Here is a 19,487-nt window from a genome sequence, read left to right as displayed (position 1 = left end):
AGCAACACGAATCCTTCAAAAACTTCTATATAAACACCACACAAATTCAAGGAACATACAACATAATAAAGTGTCTCTCAAAAATGAATAATACAATGAAACGCTTTTGAATTTTCCTCGGAGTTCAGTATTTTTGTGTTTTTACTTCAATTCAGTCATATAAAACCACTTATTAGCATTATAGATACAAAAGCATAAACCAAAAATAATAAACTCTTGGAGAAATTTTGAATAATTTCAAACAAATATTCATTTATTGTATTATTCATTTTTGTTTAATTTTGCGTTCTGAATGTGGAATTTTTAAAAAAAAATATTCTGTTTATCATGACAGTAATCTTAAAAACATCAAAGTAGTAAAAAAATCCCACGACCCGGCATCCAGTCCGGGTCCGACGTCCAGTCCGGGTCTAGGTTTCATACCAAAGTCCGGGTCCGGAGTCCGGTCCGGTCGGGGTTTCAGTGCGTACCATTCCTTGGTACATGATTTTTTTATGTAGAAAATAGTGGAATGAGCCTTGTTTTATATCGATCGAAACCTCTCACCAAAAACAAACAAAAACAGGTAAAACTAACCATACGGCTTTTAACAATAAAAAATAGATAATAACCATGAAAACGATCCAAATACAAGAGCTAATGGCTTGATTTTTAGCATAAAACATTTAAAAGAAACAGTCATGAGAGGGACAGCCTTGCTGCTAACATGGTAGCGTACTTGCCTCGAATAGGGGAGGTGGAGTTAGATTACCGGCCGGGTCAATCCAAAAACTTTTAAATTGGTATCTGCTCCTTTCCTCTTAGCGCACTAAATTTTTTAGTATGAACAAATATTTGTCACGGGGAGATTTTTTGGCAAGAATATTGTGTCTTAGTAGGGTGACTGTCTCATGTGGGCGGATACCTTGTAAACTAGAACGATTATAATCTGGATTAGCGTACCGTTCTTATACATAGTATAATACCAATGTTATTTTAACTGATCGGGCGGAGCTTACGTTTTAATTTGCATACGGACAGTCTATTTGAATATGTGTGTGATAAGGATGAAGGCCGTTATAATTAGGTCTTTCCACTTTTCTTTGGAAAGACCTATTGTTTTTCTTCTAAGGTCAAGGTCATATTCTAATTTTTGAATTTGGCTTATTTTCACTCTTTTCCACAGCTTGATAAAAGCAATAGATTGCTACTAACAGCTACTAGCTAAGTTAAAACAACTAACATAATGAAGAAAAAAAAACATTTCACCCAGTCAAATTTAACGGAACAACCCTTGAAAACAACCCAAGGAACTATTTTATATATGATCTGCTTATCAAACCATTAAACCATTCAGAAATTCTAATTCGTAAGGATCGTCAGTTTTCCTGACAAAGGTCTGTATATCTCTTTTGGCACACCACTGTATATACCAATAATAAAGAGCTGTGCCATGAACGCATGATACGCCCGTCGTTTTTTGAAATAGGCACACAGCGGTCCACACAATAGAAAAGTGAATAAATTGTATGTCAGATTGGATAACGACACAAAAACGTCAGTATATGTAAAAAAAGAAGATGTGGTATGATTGATGGCCAATGAGACAACTGTCCACAAGAGACCAAAAATGACACAAACATTAATAACTATAGGTCACCGTACGGCCTTCAACAATGAGCAAAGCCCATACCGCTTAGTCAGCTATAAAAGGCCCCGATATGACAATGTAAAACAATTCGAACGAGAAAACTAACGGCCTTATTTATATAAAAAAAAATGAAAGAAAGAAAAAATAGTTTGAAAACAGCCGGCGTATATATATATATATATATATTACATCACATTCACATATGTGACGTAGTCTTAATCTACATACAAATAATAACAATGGCGTTGTCAGTTAATTTTCAATCTATGAGTTTGACTCTCCCTTTGGTATCTTTTGACCCTCTTTTGAAAGGCTCACTTTTTCTGAATATATGACATTAGGTTTATCCATGTTTCCTCGTCAAACTACATCAAACAAACCATTTACATACAAACTTTAGAAAAGTAAATACTTTATTGCAAGATTATTTTTTACTTAAAAAAATCTATTCTACATAAAAATATGCACTAAAATAAAGTACGAAAATATACAGAAACAAGTATGTCTTGTATTGAATATGTATATAGTATGACAATACCTTATAAAAATATAAAAACATGAAATCATTTAAAATAAGTACTTTATATGTTTAACGTGCGATACGAATGATTATTGCACACTTTTTTTATGTCCGATACAACTGGTTCTTGCACAAATCTGTTTTCTCACATTAAAAGTAAAATGAAACTTGTGTAGTAAATACAAACAATGTACTTAAGGATGGATGCATTTATATTGCTTAAGCGAACGTTGTCCAAAACGTAGAATATTATATTGCACTAGCAATAGCTCTATTACTGCAAATCATCTGAGTTGACAAAACACCATGTGTAGCAAACGATTTTGCATTATGGTATTGCGATAATTTAATATATTGCACGCTTACTTTTACCTTTTAAATGGAATATTTTACTTGTATATTAAATATATATGTATTGCATATAATAGCACATAACAAACATTTAAGCCGAATGACCATTTATAAGTTTTCTGTGCCCATGGATGTGTTCGTCATCTGTTGATTTCTCCATTAACTCCTCTACTTCTGGTATTATTGTTTTCTCTAACTTACTAACTGGTTTCTGTTTAAGATCTTGTCTATTTCTCGCACACATGAAAGCAAGGAACGAGAATACAGTTGCTACCAACTTCACACCTAAATCTAATGCATGACGTCGATATCTAAAATCTACTAAATCGTACAAAGCGCATGCGCCCGTTCCGCCACAACTTGAATTCCATAATCGGCAACATGTATCAACTACTTTTCCTACTATTACCGGACCTGGAAACCAACCTTTGAAATAAGAGAAAAGAATAACATTAAGCTGATATCACAGAGATTGGAATGCAAACTACCATTCAACATGTGAAAAAATGCAGAACGTGAACATGGAAAATATATATGAAAAAAAAGTAAAATCACAAAAATACTGAACTTTGAGGAAAATTAAAAAAGGAAAGTCCATAATCCAATGGCAAATCACAAGGTTAAACATAATGTTTACGTCATTTGGTCTCTGGTGGAGAGTGGATTGGCAAACACACAATATATTCTTATTTTCATACTCTGCTTTGTACTTCATAGATACACTGTATCATATTTAAACAAAGAGATCACATTCATGTCGCCTGTCAGGACTCCTAGTCGATCAGTCTTTGCATTTACTTTTAAATGACGCGCGTGGTGGAGAAGCATTATATACAAGTGGCAACTCCAGTATAATAAAAAATACAGAAAAATATTATGTTTACCCAATACTGTGGCTAATAAAGATCTGAATGCAAGTGCCATGGCTTTATCCTTGTCATCCACACATCTGAAAATTCATTTGAAAATTGAGAGAGGAAGATCATGTAAGAATAATTGAGATAGGTGTATGGTGTCATCTATAAGACTATAGAGTTTGAAGCATATGTTTAGCATTCTTTTCATATAATTGATTTTTAGATGTAACAAATCTTCTGATTTGCTGAAACGTTTTTGTCTATCATCTCATTGACATAATTTTGTCATATAACCGTGACGTTGTCAGTGTTTTTCATGATTTACTCCTACAAAATGGATTTAAAATTAAATTATAAGGAAGGAATGTTATATTTTGCTGTCTTTTAGAATATGACATATGACCTAAAAAATGTGGTTCACACTTGTAAATTTCATTCAGTGTAAACCACGATTTTAATGTTTTTTCTTCATATAGTAGACAAAAAAAATATTACAGTCATTCCTGAAATGGCTTTTAAATAATTTTTGTTTTCATTAATATATTTTTTGTTTAAAAAGCTTAACATTTTCAGAAAAAACATAGGATTTGCAACTCCAGGAATAGATTACTTTAGCTTAATTGTGCAACCATTTTCATAATTATGGGTCCTTAATGTTCATCTGCTTCGTTCTTTATTCGGCATTTCCAACTTTTTACTTTTTATTTTAACGTCACTGATGATTTTTCTTTGGAGGAAACTCGCGTCTGGGGTTCAAGCTTTTAAACCAGGTATCTTTGATTTGTGTTTTAATATTTACTTGTTCACTTTTAGTGCATGATGTGTGTATGTGTTGCGCATGTTGTTTCACAGACGCGTTTATCACATATACCATTTTTTTCTTCGTGCTGTTTTATTTTATGTTATACATTATCAGGCATATGATCCCTATAGTAATCGAGATACATGTTTGTAATATATCTATATGAATAAAAGGTGATACACATAGATCAGAAAGCAACCCAACAAAAGGGGCTAACAGTAAAGCATGTATGGTGTTTGTCATTGAAAATTATGTCATCAATACTAAAAATAATTTTATATAGATAAGATCCTTATTTAACGGATAACAACAAGAGATAATTCAAGGTGGTACCAAACACCTTAACTTAAAATTAATTTGGCTCGTTTAATTTTCATAAAACTTTATCAAAATATATACTTTAAACCGTTGACAAAATATAAAAATTTCAATAAACTTTAACCACACAATTAATCCGAAAAGAAATCATTGGATATATAACAGTTTTAAAAACACTAATTTTGACCATTGAGAAGCTTAAAGTCATAAGAAACCTCAAATTAAAAAAAATAATGCATATTTTTTTTTATAACTCAATGGATAGTTTTCATTATAAAACTTATGTACATATACTTTTTTCTGAAGAAAATTCTTTAATTTGTTCATATTTAGAAGAACTTTACTTTATTTTAATTGCTTCCTTCCAGGAAGGAATTCCCCGACATATTTTCCATATGCAAAGTGACCTTAGTGTGACCCATCTCGTAAAAATTCGGTGATCGCAATACGCATGGATGTCCTTTAAATAAACTATTATCTGATTGTACATGTTAAACACGTGCTCAATATCCATCCATTTTGTTGATTGTTGACAACAGGTGACAATCGTTAAACTTCGGCTTCAAAACACGAAGTTTAATTACCTGCCATATTTTCACAATAACACTGACTGATTGAAAAAAAAATTGACGATTACTAGTAAACGAAAATTATGCGGAAAAAAAAATGATAAAATCGTGCACAGAAGACTAAGTTTATGATGTTTGTATGCATTGGTTCAAGAATTGGAATAACATTATTTTTCACCAGTCACTCGTTTCATATGACTTTAATATTTCCTTAACAATAGAACGTGACAAAGTATTCACTTAATTTTAACAGAGTTATCTCAGTGTAGTGTTATGGACCACCTTAAGGTTTTAATAAAATAATATGATAATGAAATTGTGCCATTGAATATCGCAAAGTATAGGATCAATTTAAGTCAACGACGAAATTATTTTCAGGGATAACAGAACAAGCAGGACGAAAACAGGCTGGAAAAAAATCGAAGACACTTTCTGTTCCCAGACTTTGTTTTTCTTCTTTCTAGTCATCTTTGTAGCAATATATTTTTTTTTTACAATTTTGTTCATGTTTTCATAAAAGAGAGTAGGTTTGAAAAATTCACAGATTCTCATTCACGTTACTATTGTACATGGGAATGCCACGGACAGTTCTTAAAGTTAGTTTGTTAACAGGTTTTTTTTATCGGTCAACTATGTGTTAAATACGTTTTTGAATTGAAATTTGTTGCATTTAAATGTTAAGGTAAAAAAAATCTATTTTTGGTGAATATATATTTATTGAGCTTCAATAAATCAATTTCATTTTATAACATAGTAGCTTGCAATTGCTACAAAAAGGATGGAAAAAGTTTTAATATTTAGATAACAGTGAAAGAAAAAAAAACCTACCTCATCACAAATATATATTCAGGCATGAGAGCTATTGTCTGCGACAAAGCAAACACAAATACCAGTGATATATAAACATACAGCATATCGCAATCTGGTTTACAAAGTCCTGGTGTAGCAGTGGCGCCTTCTCCGATACATTTACACTCAGCGTATCCCTGGAAAAGACATTTATACATAAGATTAATAAATTGTCAGTGCTGTGTTGCAGATTTAATGGATTTTCGTCTTTTATAGCACACACCAGAATATGTTCTGTTAACATCAGTAACTTGAGCTGTGCATGTGGTACTTAACACAGGGATTGTGTATGCTTCTAGTGAAAGTGATGAGTTTATACTCTGTATTGCCTATGGCTAACTCAATAATGGGTGAACATCAGTTGTATGTAAAACTTTCCTGCCAGTAAAAAGCCTCTATAGTTGTAAATTTCTGTGTCATTTTGGTCTCTTGTGGAGAGTTGTCTCATTGGCAATCCTACCACATCTTCTTTTTTATATCTACACTATCAAAGACTTCTAAAGTGCCTCCACGCGACAGTACATAGTTAAATTGACTACATTTTCCCATGTGCATATATAGAAGAACTCGGAGCAACAAGGGCCCGAGAGATGCAGTGGGTAGGCCAAATTAAACGGTGTTTGGACATGTCCTAGCGCTCATTATCCTTGTCACAGCTATGGATCAAATAATATCATTGCCTTGTGATTGGATTTTTGAATCAAAGGCTATGGAAGTGAATTCAAACACAAAAAATGGTAGATGAAACTCGTTAGCAACAGCAATCTTATAGAGGGTGGAAACCTTACATTAAAGATGCTAGTCCTCCGGGCCCAGGGGTGAAACGTACATGAAGGGTTTATCACCCTGCCTTGGGGGGATCTTGATTACAGAAACGACCACATATTTAAACAAATACTTTTTTGAATTTTCGACTTTACAATTACATATTTACACCGTCAATTTTGAAACTTTTTTTCATGTAGCAATACTACCATACTTGGCAGAGTCTTGCACCGCCAGTCAACAGTAATTCTGATATGAATAATCATAATGAACAACTGCTGTTTTACCCCAAATCACAAACCTGTCCTGACCCTTTCAATTCAGATAATTTGGATTGTACGAAAAGTCAGCTGAAGTAGCTTTAGGATTGAATCTTCGAAAAAATATAATGCAACCCCGACCGAATGACGCGAAGGACATTTACGGTTTATTTGTCTACGAGTAATATAAGCTTACGTCTAAATTATGTTCCATACACCCAGCTTGACAATACGAAAAATAGTTCCGGTTGTCCGAACCACACACAGGAAAATAAGTATCCTTGTTACAATTACAGTCTTCGATACAAGTTGTTAAATTGACATTGCTACAAAAAAGGAACATGAAATATTAATGTTGTTATGTATTTTACATACATGAAAATGTTGTGATCAGCTTGATTTTCGCGTACCGTGTCATTTAGACCGGTTTACGCACAGTAATATAATGATGTTACTTGCTATATATTAAGTGCTACTCAAGTCCAGTTTGAAATTAGAGATTTAATATCTGAAGATCGAAATTCAATCACTGAATTTCGATCTTCAAAATTCAAAATGCCACCTTAATTTAAAATGAACTAAAAGTCACATATTCAAAACAAGCCAGTCAGAAGAAAGCTAATAGAGTTGTTAAAGCTTTGAGGTAAAATGTAAAATAACAAAAGTACCGAACTCCAAATAAAATTCAAAACGGAAAGTCCCTTACCAAATGGCAAAATCGAAAGATTTTTTAATGTAATGTTAATATAATGTTTTTCATACGACGTACACACAGCAACGATTATGACATCCGTTTGAGATGAGCCGGCAATACGACACGAAAAATAAAAAAATCAGATTACTATCTTCAATGATCCTATCTTTAATGCCCTATCATTGTCCGAAAAGTCTCATGGATCGGTAGTGTTCCGAAAAAATCGGTCCGATTTTGTCTAGTCAGATTACAATATGTTTCAGATGAAAATATTTAACAATGTTGTGTGTTGTCTGGAAAACAGTGATTTATGGTGTTTGATTGTCCCTTTCGTTTCATCTGAGTGTTTTTGCGACGTACAACGGAACCGGATAATTCATTGTGGATTCTGGATTTTGAGCAACAATCAGTTGGCACTAATGAAGACAAAAATGGTACTGCAACAATAAATAGTGAAAGTGTAAATAACAAATGATATACCACAATGAAAACAAAAACAAAACAGAACGTAAAAGTCTACCTTTTTGTGTTGTATCCAATTATTTCTGGGTTATCGCATCCAACAAAAAATCCAATTAGTGGAGCGAAACTTGTAGTGGCTGTCAAAATCAGTGCTAATTTCATGCATGCATACGGGGTCATTCGAAATTTGTATACAATGAATCCACCAATGAATGTCCCAAGTGAAGCAGAGCAGATATTAAGACCACCTAAAAATTAATGTTGCAGTTCGTTTAAATCATCAGTGTTTTTTGTCACAATGAATTTGAAAAAGAAATGCAACAGGTTCAGAGCAATGACTATCCTATATCGTAAAATAAAAATTGTATTCTAAGCGTGCTTTATTTATTGTTTACCTAAAAGATATGTTTCATTTAGCAGAAGAGGGTATTAAATAAACTCATCATAGATATATGGCTTAAGATAGTGTATTCTAGACGCGAGTTTCGTTAACTAAAGAACCACCAGGAATAGACGCATCAAAAACTTTCAAAACGTAAAATAAGGTACAAGATTGAAGACCAAAATTTTCGAGATGTTTTGTTGTCTCATACAGCTAAGGTATGTTATTCCTGGGGGTCGAACATCCTTAGTATCTCTAAATTAATTAGACAAGAGACAAGTGGAACTACATTTATTTATCCATCGGTATGTTTATTAATTTGAGAACCGAACCAATCAAATTACTTTTTTACTTTTATGTAAATTGAATAAAAATATCCTTGAACGTTGATAAGAAACCCAATGAATATATCTCATTACTTATAAGTGCACCAAAAATAAATGTGTTCTTTAAATGGTTCATATATAATTCAATCACGATGTGTACATCTAGCCTGTTATATGGCCTTAAAGTAGATAAGGTGTCTTTTTCTTAGCGCCTCTTTATATTTCGAAAACCTAAGGATTTTCATATCCGAGGCATAGATTACCTTAGCCGTATTTGGCACAACTTTTGGAAATTTTGGATTCTTTATGCTCTTCAAATTTGTACTTGTTGGCTTTATAACTATTTTGCTATGAGCGTCACTGATGAGACTTATGTAGACGAAACACGCGTCTGGCGTACTAAATTATAATCCTGGTACCTTTGATAACTATTAAATGCAACAATGCTTTTTTGGTTGAAAAATATTTTTCCAAGTATTATTAGATTGACAACCGAAACTATTTAACCCTTTATAACCCATACAAAATGACTGTGATTTCGCTTATTTCAATTCTTTATAACGAAAAAACTAAATCCGTTACCCAGCTGTGAAATCGAAATTTGAAAATACATTGACACAGAAGTCGTTTATAGAAGTTTAAAAATCTATCGTCGAATACTTAGAAACCCCACCTAACTTTTAAAATAATGTCTTTTTGTATTTAAATTCTAAAACTTTGGTATTCTCCTTTTAATGGTTTTCATGGCTCTGATATCTACTTTTACAGTAAATCATATTTTAGTCACAGTCAGGCACTGGTACATGTTAACTGAATCGCCCTCATCTTTTTATTTATGTTCATTAAATTTTTCGTTGAATAATAAATTGTAAATGCACTTATAACTTTTCAATGAGAATTGTTGTATGTAATATGATTTGCTCGTTTGTAAAAAAAAAAAAAAAATTCTACCATCTCTTTTTAAATAAAGGCAACAGTAGTATACCGCTGTTAGAAATTCATAAATCGATAGAGAAAAAACAAATCCGAGTTGCAAACTAAAACTGAGCGAAACGCATCAAATATAAGAGAACTACGACACAACAGAAATACAACATTAAAATGTAACGCACACAGAAACGAACTATAATATAACAATGGCCATTTCCCTGACTTGGTACAGGGCATTTTAAGATTAAAATGGTGGATTGAACCTGGTTTTGTGGCATGCCAAACCTCCCGCTCTAATGGCAATGTTAATTATAACATTACAATGACAACATTACATGACAGGACTACAATACAAATAAATGGGAGAAAATATAGGACAGAGTTACAAACGATTAATAGCCAACAAAAGGTACCTGGTTAAAAATTTAATACGCCAGACGCGCGCTACGTCCACACAAGACTAACCAGCGACGCCCAGATGAAAAAAGTTTGAAAGCCAAAACAAGTACAAAGCTGAATAGCACCGAGGACCAAAAGTTCCAAAAAGTTGTGACCAACACGGCCAGGGTCATCAACCTGGGACAAAAACATCCTTTTATTTATAAAACAGCTACGAAAGGATAATATGAGGAAATACCTCTTCTTCTATTAAGTTTTTACACCTAACCTTTTGTGCTGTAGACTAGTGTCCGTAAAACCATTACTTAACTTGATATCACCTTTCGTAATACAGGCGGGAGGATATGAAAACTATAGAATTAATTATTTCTTTTGATGTGCTTTGGTTTTGTCAAATGAAAACGGAATTTCCGATTTGAGTTTTTCTTGGAGTTCGGAATTTTTGTTATTTAACTTTTTACTATTATATCTGTATTGTTAATGGCATAACTATGCGAAGATCCTATTTAATTTGTTTATTTAAACAAGTTTCTTGGATGATATGTATGCTTTGGATAATCAAGAATTCTTGATTTATATTTGATTTTAACCAAGCAAACTCCCATTGAATGGATTTAATATTAACAGCAATAATTGCTATTTTCTACATTTCCATTTCATACGGGACACTCATAAAAAAAGAGACAATTTTTCGTCCCATATTGTTATTTGTTTTCTTTCCTTCTTAAAATGTGTGGATGTTTTACAACGCGTTCGCTATGTCCGTTTACCAGTATCATCGTTTTAAATTCAAATGAACGAATTCTATGGAAAAGGCATAAATAATTGAGGTTGAATCTTTACTAAATTCTTTTTTAGATACAAAAATTAAGCATGGCTGTATTTGTACAAATTTATTAAAATATGGACATTACATCGGAATGTTTACGGTAATGTGGTTTATAGATCATATTAGTTTAGTACGATCATTGTTAACTCATTGGCCCTTTAAAAACATTTGTTCTAAGGTTGTCAAGTTAACACCCCAGTAAAATCTTTGAATATTTTTTTATCGGTATTGTGATTGGTTTTGTTTTTAATAAATCAATCATATTGCCTACATGTGTTACTTGTGTGCTGGTACAATGTATACTACTGTTGCAGGTTAAGAGAATAGTTGAGTGTAGGTAAACATGTTTAACTCCGCAATTGCTATGGTGCTGCCTGTCCAATGTCAATATTGCTATCGTTTTCATACACGTATATTTGATTTTTGTTTATAACTTGATCATTAATCATTTATTTTCGTTGCGGTTTTTTTTTTTCGTCTGAATTGTTTCACGTTTCGTCAAGTCGTGGCTTTTATTATGAACTTACCAGTATTAATTTTGCTCATTTTTAACGGTCATAAGGTGACTTAGATCTCTACTTTCATCCATATCATTTGGACTCTGATGGATAGTTGTTTTATTGGCAATCGTACCACACCTCATTAGATGCTTTTCCAGTAAAAGGAAGACAACTCATTTTGTAAATTTAAAGTCGCCAATTATAAAAATTAACACTCGCTTCTGGACATTTGTCGCACATTACGCATAAAATTTATGCTATATCGCTTCTCTATTGAAAAAATAATACAAACAATTAATGAAAGTATATTATCAGCAGAACATATTATAAAACTTATTAAAGAGGGTGATTCTTCATAAAAAAAAATAGAAGGATTAACAAGCATTTCTGGCGTTTTGGGTACATTTATTTTCAAACGTCTTATATTTTAATTCTTTTAACAATACCAAAAAGAAGCTTTTCTGAGAATAAAAAACAATATTTTAACATCAGCCTTGGTGAAAATATAGTTATTCAGTTCGTATTTAATCAGATAAACTTACCCATTAATAAGTTAGCATGCCACGTGGGTATAGTAAACTGTGTTTCCAAAAACTTTGGCATGAAAGAAATCATACCCGATACAAAGAACATTTGTAAACAACTGCCCAGGATAGAAAAGGTGAAACACCCGTTCCTAAATAGACGTAGTACAGTGCTTATAAATCCTACAATAAATACAGAAACATTTCAGATATCCTTTAAATGATAGTTAATAGTCAATATTATAGGGTACGTGAAGGAGGTATCATGACTCTCTTGCATTGAATACGTCAGCTGTAAAAATAAACCAGAACTCTCAATGAGACAACGCCTATTGATACAGTTGATAATCAAACGATATCTAGAAGTCAACATACAGTTTTCAATAGCAGACATGTGTCAAAACGAATTATTTCAAGTTCTAAATCGCAATGAAAAAAAAATACGTGAGACGATTTAAATTCATTTTCTGCATAACAGACAAGGCATACCGAAGCTTTATTTGGAGAATAGACCACAGAATTACAGATAATTTGATACTTCATGTTATTCAACTGTTCAATTGCTCAAACATAATTTAGTTGGCAAAGCTAGGTTTTTTTAAAGCATTTTTAATACGGTCATTATGCAATATGTAAATCTACGTGTATTTAATAATGTAATAAAATAGAGCAGGATCTGCTTACCCTTTCAACATCTGGGAAAACACGAACCCCAGGTTTTTGATGGGTTCGCTTGCTCAGTGTTTACTTTTCTCTTGGTCTTTCACTATTTTTACATTGGCGTTGTCAGCTTATTTTCAACATATGAGTGTGTGTGTCCTTTAGGTAACTTTCGCCTCTCTTTCACAAGTATAATTATATGACAGTTCTATATAAAAAAAAAAAAGATGATGTTTCAAAGCAAATTTTAACAAACCTTTCATATGACTGAGAAATTTAACATTTTCCTTTGGTTCGGTTTTTATTACTTCCTTATTTGATTGGAAGTGCTTTGGAAAACAAAACAACGGCAAAGATATCACTATGCTAATAATTCCAAAAATGAGGAAGCCTAACCACCATGCACCTATCCAGCGTGGGTCCCTTGTTGTAATGGTAACATCTGAAATAAATATTATAAATTTATTCTTTATGGGTGAACAATTAAAACATTTGGGTGATAGTCATTTTTCATTTATGTTGAAATATGTTGAAAATTGGCTTCGGCGTACGAAAGAATTATATAAAGATTCGTGTATGCAAATTCTAGTCACGTGACATACTTGTAATGTTAAAATTGGGTGGGGATAATTACCAACAAGCATGTGTCCATAGTACACGCATGCCCAACTTGCACTATCATTTTCTGGCATCAGTGGACCATGAAAATTCTGATTTGGCAATAAGATTAGAAAGGTCATACCACAGGGAACATGTGTACTAAGATTCAAGTTGATTGGACTTCAACTTCATCAAAAACTACCTTGATCAAAATATTTCACCAAAATCTTTAACCTACAGCGGAACAGACGGACGGATGAACGGACGGACGTACAAACCAAAAACCATAATGCCCACAGATGGGGTATAAAAATTGTAACAGATACTCTCGACCTTGAAAGTACTTGGAATGAACCAGAAATTGCATTAATTTTACGACCAGGTCATCTACTATTCTTGGTCATAGAGATGTCTGTTTTTATTGGATTTGTTACTTTCGGATACTCCCTTGTATTTTGTGTACCATTTAATATGTAAAAGTCTACATGGCCCTTTGTCTTTATAGGTGTTATTGAATTTAACAGATACTTTCATGAACTTACATTCAGCACCAAATAAAAGATGAAGGAGACATATATAAACACGAACACCCATGTCATCTAAACTTTGGTGGATATTTGTCTAGTTTGCATTATTACCGACGTTTCGCATGGAGTGTTCAGTTTAACTATGGTAAAGTTACGCACAATATTCAGTTTATCTATGGTTAGGTTACGTACAGTGTTCAGTTTAACTATGGTTTAACTTAGGTTATGTTCAGTTTAATATATACTGCTCAGTTTAACTCTGGTTTTATTACGAACAGTATTCAGTTTAACTACTGTAACGTGTAACCAGGCGTTTATATCCCAAACGTCCGTTCCAGTCAATGCTTGGATCCAAGTTGTCCACAAACAATACGGTAATACTAAAAACTACAGCTATCTACTTTATTCACAATGAACCAAAATATATACACGGGCTCCTTGTCGATACAAAGTACGTATGAACTCTTATATATACAAGTTTATACAATATAACAGCCTGTCCTCCTAATGGGACGTTATGTCACTATAAGACAATGTGGCTGGTACAGCTTGTCCTCCGAATGGGACAGTCTGTTACTACTAGACAGTGCAGTCTGGTACAACTTGTCCTCTGATCGGACAGTCTGTCACTACCAGACAGTGCGGGCTGGTACAACTTGTCCTCCGAGTGGGACAGTCTGCCTTGTCAATCCAATCAACTCGTACGTTTACTTTGTACCCGGTACAAAGTGTCCTCTAAATATTAAAGCTCTTTCAGCCCTTAATATTACCGACGTACGCTCTGTTGACTTATGACGGCTCATCGTCAGCCAACCGACAGCCTCAAGTGCCGTTTCTCACTCTCTTATATACCCGTGGTCGATACCACTATTTCCTTGATAGGGGTGTTCTCTATATGTTACCCTTACGGAGCATAGAGAGTCCTTTACGATCACCCCTATAACTTTCGACCCGACCACTAACTTTCCCGCCAAACGTCTAAATCTGCCTAACTCTTTCTCTAGCGTAAACCATGCATTTCTAAACTAAGATTCTACTCAACTGTACCCTTAACGACAAATAAACATTACACTACAGTCACGTTTCAGTTTATGTGGAATGAGTGTCAATGAGACAACTCTCCATCCAATTCAAAATTTGAAAAAAGTAAACCTTTATAGGTCAAAGTACATAATTTTTTCAGTTTAACGATGATTAGGTCGCATGCAGTGTTCAGTTTAACTCTATGATTAGGTTAGGTACTGTGCTCAGTTTAACTATGGTAACGTAACGCGACTTTCTAATTTTAAGCTTTTTCTTAAATTGACACTAATAAGACGACTAGATTAAATCTTTTTTACAAAATAATGTTTTTTTTCTCTCATTAAAATCTTAAATAAATCAAAGTATATATTCAAGTATTGAATTTCACAAAAAGTATAAATTATTTTATGATTCGTATTCTCTGAAAGCATCAAATTTCCGCTGTCACAATTATCTATGTGAAGACATTAATTTCAAGTGGAAACAGCCGGTACCAAAACATGTTTATACATAAAAAAAAGTATCATATGAAATAAAAATATTGACTTTTATTGACTTTTGATAGGCAAACCACCATGTTATAGACTTCAACTAGTTTTAATTACTCTAAAATCTGTCCCTGTTATCGCATTTTTTTTCTTGTGTTTGCTTTATTTGTTTTCTATTTTTTTCATTTAAACGAGCGAAGCCAAAATATCATGTACCTTCTAATGTAACGTATATATTACTAAAAACTGCTCCTAAGGCAAATGCCAGTGCTGGTCCAAATATACCAACAGTAATGATTATACCTAAAAAAAAAAACAAGCACACACTGTACATAATTTTATGAACATACATTGGATACAAAATGTACAAGGTCAAATAAATGAATATTAAGCATACAAATTATATTCCAAATAAAATAAAATGTATAATGTTCAGAAAGATAAACGTGCTCAAAGTCATGATGATACCACACTTAGGGTAAAACACATCCGTTCGGTCTCCATTGATTTAAAATAAAAACCTTTTTTTTTATGGCCCCTCAACGAAGTTGTCGGTGCCATATAGTTTTACCCTTGTCCGTAATTTCGAAATTCCGAAATTCCGTAATTCCGTAAATCTGAAATTCCGAAATTCCGTAATTCCGTAAATCTGAAATTCCGAAATTCCGTAATTCCGTTATTCCAAAATTCCGTCATTCCGCAACAAACTATTATACGGAGATTTTTTCTTAACGCCTTCAGATATTGGGCTGATTTTTGGTATATAAGTTAACAATGATGAGTTACAGATTAAGTTTAAGTTTCGTTCTGCTCCGCTAATTTTTGCCTAAATAACGGGCTTTGGACTTTGATAAATTGTTGGAAATCACAGTTATACAGACTTTTTTTCTAAATTATTTCAGATATTGGGATGATTTTTGGTATGTGAGTTAATGAAGATATGTTACAGATCAAATTAAAGTTTTTTTTCCGCTCGGCTAGTTTTTGCCGAAATTACGGGCTTTGGACTTTGATAAATTATTCAGTTTTAGAGACTTTTTTTCTAAACGCTTTCAGATATTGGGCTGATTTTTGGTAGGTGAGTTACTCATGATGAGTTACATATCAAGTTTAAGTTTCGTTCCGCTCCGCTCTGCTAATTTTTGCCAAAATTAAGGGTTTACAACTTTGAAAATTGTTGAAAATCACAGTTATACAGACTTTTTTTCTATACGCCTCCAGATTTTGAGCTGATGTTTGATATGTGAGACTACCATCATGTTTGTGTCCACATGTGTAATTGAAATTGCAGATTTTTCAACTTTTTGAGACGGGGCCATTCGTGTCGCTTTGACACATCTAGTTTTGCAATGGTTTTTTTTTTTTTCTTTTTATTATACGAGTTTGGACATAAACGATCATAATCAGTTACTGCTCTGTTAAACAATTTGTCCAACGAGTCTCTATATTGCATACAAGAGTTGATCTCTGCATGTCAAGAAACCAATTGTTAATTCATGTTCACTGATATATGAACTCAAAGGATGCTTCTCAATTAGTAGTTAGTTCACTGAAAATTTAAAGAAAACTACGTAAGTCTTTTGTTAACCCCATCAAAATCATGCAAAAAGAGATGAATGGATTGCGGGATCGTTGATTGCTTAACGTCCAGTTTCATTTCATGCCTTTAATAATTTTTGCCAGACATTCGGAATCCTCTGGTTTTATCAATGTACTGTATTTTAAAAATGTTGCCCGCTAAACCCTACTTTTATTTTCATAATGTTATTACACATGGATCTAAAAGCTATATTTTTAAAATATTTAATAAAAAATAATCCTTGTTCTTTTCATAGTTTTCGAAACAAAAAGCATTCAATGTTAAAAGTATGAAAAATCTACAGAGAACCATTTCCCACCAAATGTTCAATAGCTTACATCTTGAAAACAAGCACACGGACCCTTATTTTTTTCATCAATTTATGTCATTAATAAGTTTATTTGTATACTTTCAATTTAGAACAGTCTTTTAAAAAGCTCGTCAGTTTTGAACAGAAAGGCGAACATCCTTTATTTGTTAACTTACCAAGATACATAGATGTTTTCCTTTTCTCAACATTTTCATCAACGTAGTAAGAAACATAGGGCGTCCTTGGAGACTTCCCAATACCTTGCAATATCATACCAATAGCTATGATAACCATAGCAAAAGGGGTAAATGTTGTTGCTGTACCTACAGCTTTAGGAGCCTCGCTTTCACACTGGTCTGCATCGTATGACGATAAATTCATAAGATTGCACAATTGTAAAGAATCTGTTTGCTCAAAACTTGTTCTATTTGTTGTTTCTGTTCTACTACCCTGACTCGGCATAAGAAAATATGCAAAGGAACACAAAATGCCGGCAAATCCATAAAGTACTGTTGATATACCTAGTGCAAGTGGGATATGAGCAGTCGTTGCTCTATAGCTCACAAATAGTGTCAACAACAAGAAACCAATGTCATTACAACTTAACAGAAATCCACTTTGTGAACTATTAAAGCCAAATTGTTTTTCTAGGGTTGTTATCTGCGAACTTATATAAATTGACAAGGTGGATGTTGTCAAACTGGATAAACTGTAGATGCCCGTAAAACAAGCTATGGTCGCACAATACTGGAGACTTTTTGGTTGACATCTGCCGATCCCACATTTATCAGATTGTGTATTCATTTCTGGAAAAGAAAGTTTGTGATGAAATTTCAAGTTGCATACATTATATTGTAATTTGTACGAAATAAACGGATGTACTGCGGCGTTCACACAGTACCGATTATTGCTCCCGTTTGAGATCAGACAGCGCTTAGACACTAAAAGTGAAAAGGTCGGATTACTATCCGCATTGATCTAGAATGTCCTAACATTGTCTTAACGATGTCGTATACGTTGGTAACAGTATTGGTTTTGCTCACTTTTAAGGCCGTACGGTGACCTGTAGTTTTAACAGACAGTTTGTGTCATTGGCAATCATACCACATATCCGTATATTTATGTAAGTATTTGTCGAGTATCAAGATCAAAGTGTTAACCTACATCATTATTCGTATATATGGTGACAAATAAATGACTGATCATATTTAGAATTAAAAAAAAACAACATAGTCACGTGTATGCCATACTAGCATTCCCCAACACACACACACAAACACAAACACTTACCTTGTTGATATTCGATCATATGAACTCGCGTAGTATGGCTATATACGACGTACCAGCTGATTTAAGTACATACTATCCATTCAAAGTAAATAGATATAATATACCTTTACAAAATTTAAAAGGCTATTGTGCAAACAAAAAGCTACCATATCTTGTAAATATACATGGACTTAAAACGTGTTTACCTGTGAACACGTGTTATTATGTCTTTTAATCTAAATTAAATTAAATTTCCACGTAAAATGATTGAACTTATATATCTTTGCTGAAAAAGGAGAACTATAAAACTCGTTTATATTTATATACACTATTTGAGGTCCGTAAATGGTCCGAGACCACAATTATTGCGTAGTGCATTTCTTTTGGAACATAAATGAAAATAAAAGAAATCCCACCTGCGCTTTCTAAAAGAAACTTTTACAGTGTGTTGTACTACTTTTGGGACAAATTATATCAAAATTATAGAAAACTTCATCGGCTCTAACTCAAAATATGGACAATTTTATGTTTAGGGCGTCTTGAAATCTCTTGACAGCTTCCGAAGTGCTAATTTTAAACCTTTTTTCAGCTGGATCAAATCACTACTTTCCTTTAAAATTCTGGACCCAAATTTCTTTCAGTGTAATTTCACCCCTACTTGCAATTTGAGACATTAAACATGGAGAAATAAATTTTGAAGGGGTATAAAAATTAATGGCAAGTAACCCGCTGTCAATACTAGGGACAATATTTGTGGTCTCGGACCAAATGACCTGTTGCAGGTTAATATTTCTGTCCCGATTCAATTTACCATAACTTTTACAGTAGCCGTCCTTTCTCGGACTTTCATCCCGGACGTCCACACTTACAGAACCTACCTATTGTATTTCTTGTTAATTTGTTCAAGTTCTAAAGATGCATGAACTATTTGCCACTGGATGTTACACATCCAACTACAATCAAATATTTTAAATCGTCTTATGTTAAAGGTGACATAATCAATATTTGTTACGTCGGTTATAATATTGATAAAGAGTTATTACGTCATCACAATCGTACTTTGA

At 33.1% G+C, this 19,487-nt stretch overlaps 1 protein-coding gene across 1 annotated transcript; it reads right to left on the bottom strand.

The window, feature by feature from the left end:
* Nucleotides 1-2,118: 2,118 nt before the first annotated feature.
* LOC143056244 (solute carrier organic anion transporter family member 2A1-like) lies at nt 2,119-18,547 on the bottom strand. The gene is made up of 10 exons (XM_076229330.1): nt 18,445-18,547; nt 17,331-17,960; nt 15,482-15,568; nt 12,884-13,069; nt 11,986-12,150; nt 8,136-8,325; nt 7,118-7,247; nt 5,876-6,033; nt 3,386-3,450; nt 2,119-2,927 (listed from the first exon to the last, which is right to left on the bottom strand). The coding sequence occupies exons 1-10, from the start codon at nt 18,461-18,463 to the stop codon at nt 2,593-2,595; spliced, it is 1,965 nt and encodes a 654-aa protein (XP_076085445.1). The 5' UTR covers nt 18,464-18,547; the 3' UTR covers nt 2,119-2,592.
* Between the last annotated feature and the right edge of the window lie 940 nt (nt 18,548-19,487).

This window comes from Mytilus galloprovincialis, chromosome 13, assembly GCF_965363235.1.
Source record: "Mytilus galloprovincialis chromosome 13, xbMytGall1.hap1.1, whole genome shotgun sequence".
NCBI classification, from domain to species: domain Eukaryota; kingdom Metazoa; phylum Mollusca; class Bivalvia; order Mytilida; family Mytilidae; genus Mytilus; species Mytilus galloprovincialis.
The sequence above is the reverse complement of the archived record's forward strand: the minus strand, read 5'-3'. Positions and strand labels throughout refer to the sequence as shown.

Excerpts from the sequence above, each read along its gene's own strand:
- LOC143056244 (XM_076229330.1), bottom strand. Across the intron at positions 6,034-7,117 it reads GTATGGAACATAATTTAGAC|GGATACGCTGAGTGTAAATG; the intron begins GTAAGCTTATAT and ends TGTCTTTTCCAG. Across the intron at positions 3,451-5,875 it reads GAATATATATTTGTGATGAG|ATGTGTGGATGACAAGGATA; the intron begins GTAGGTTTTTTT and ends ATGAATTTTCAG.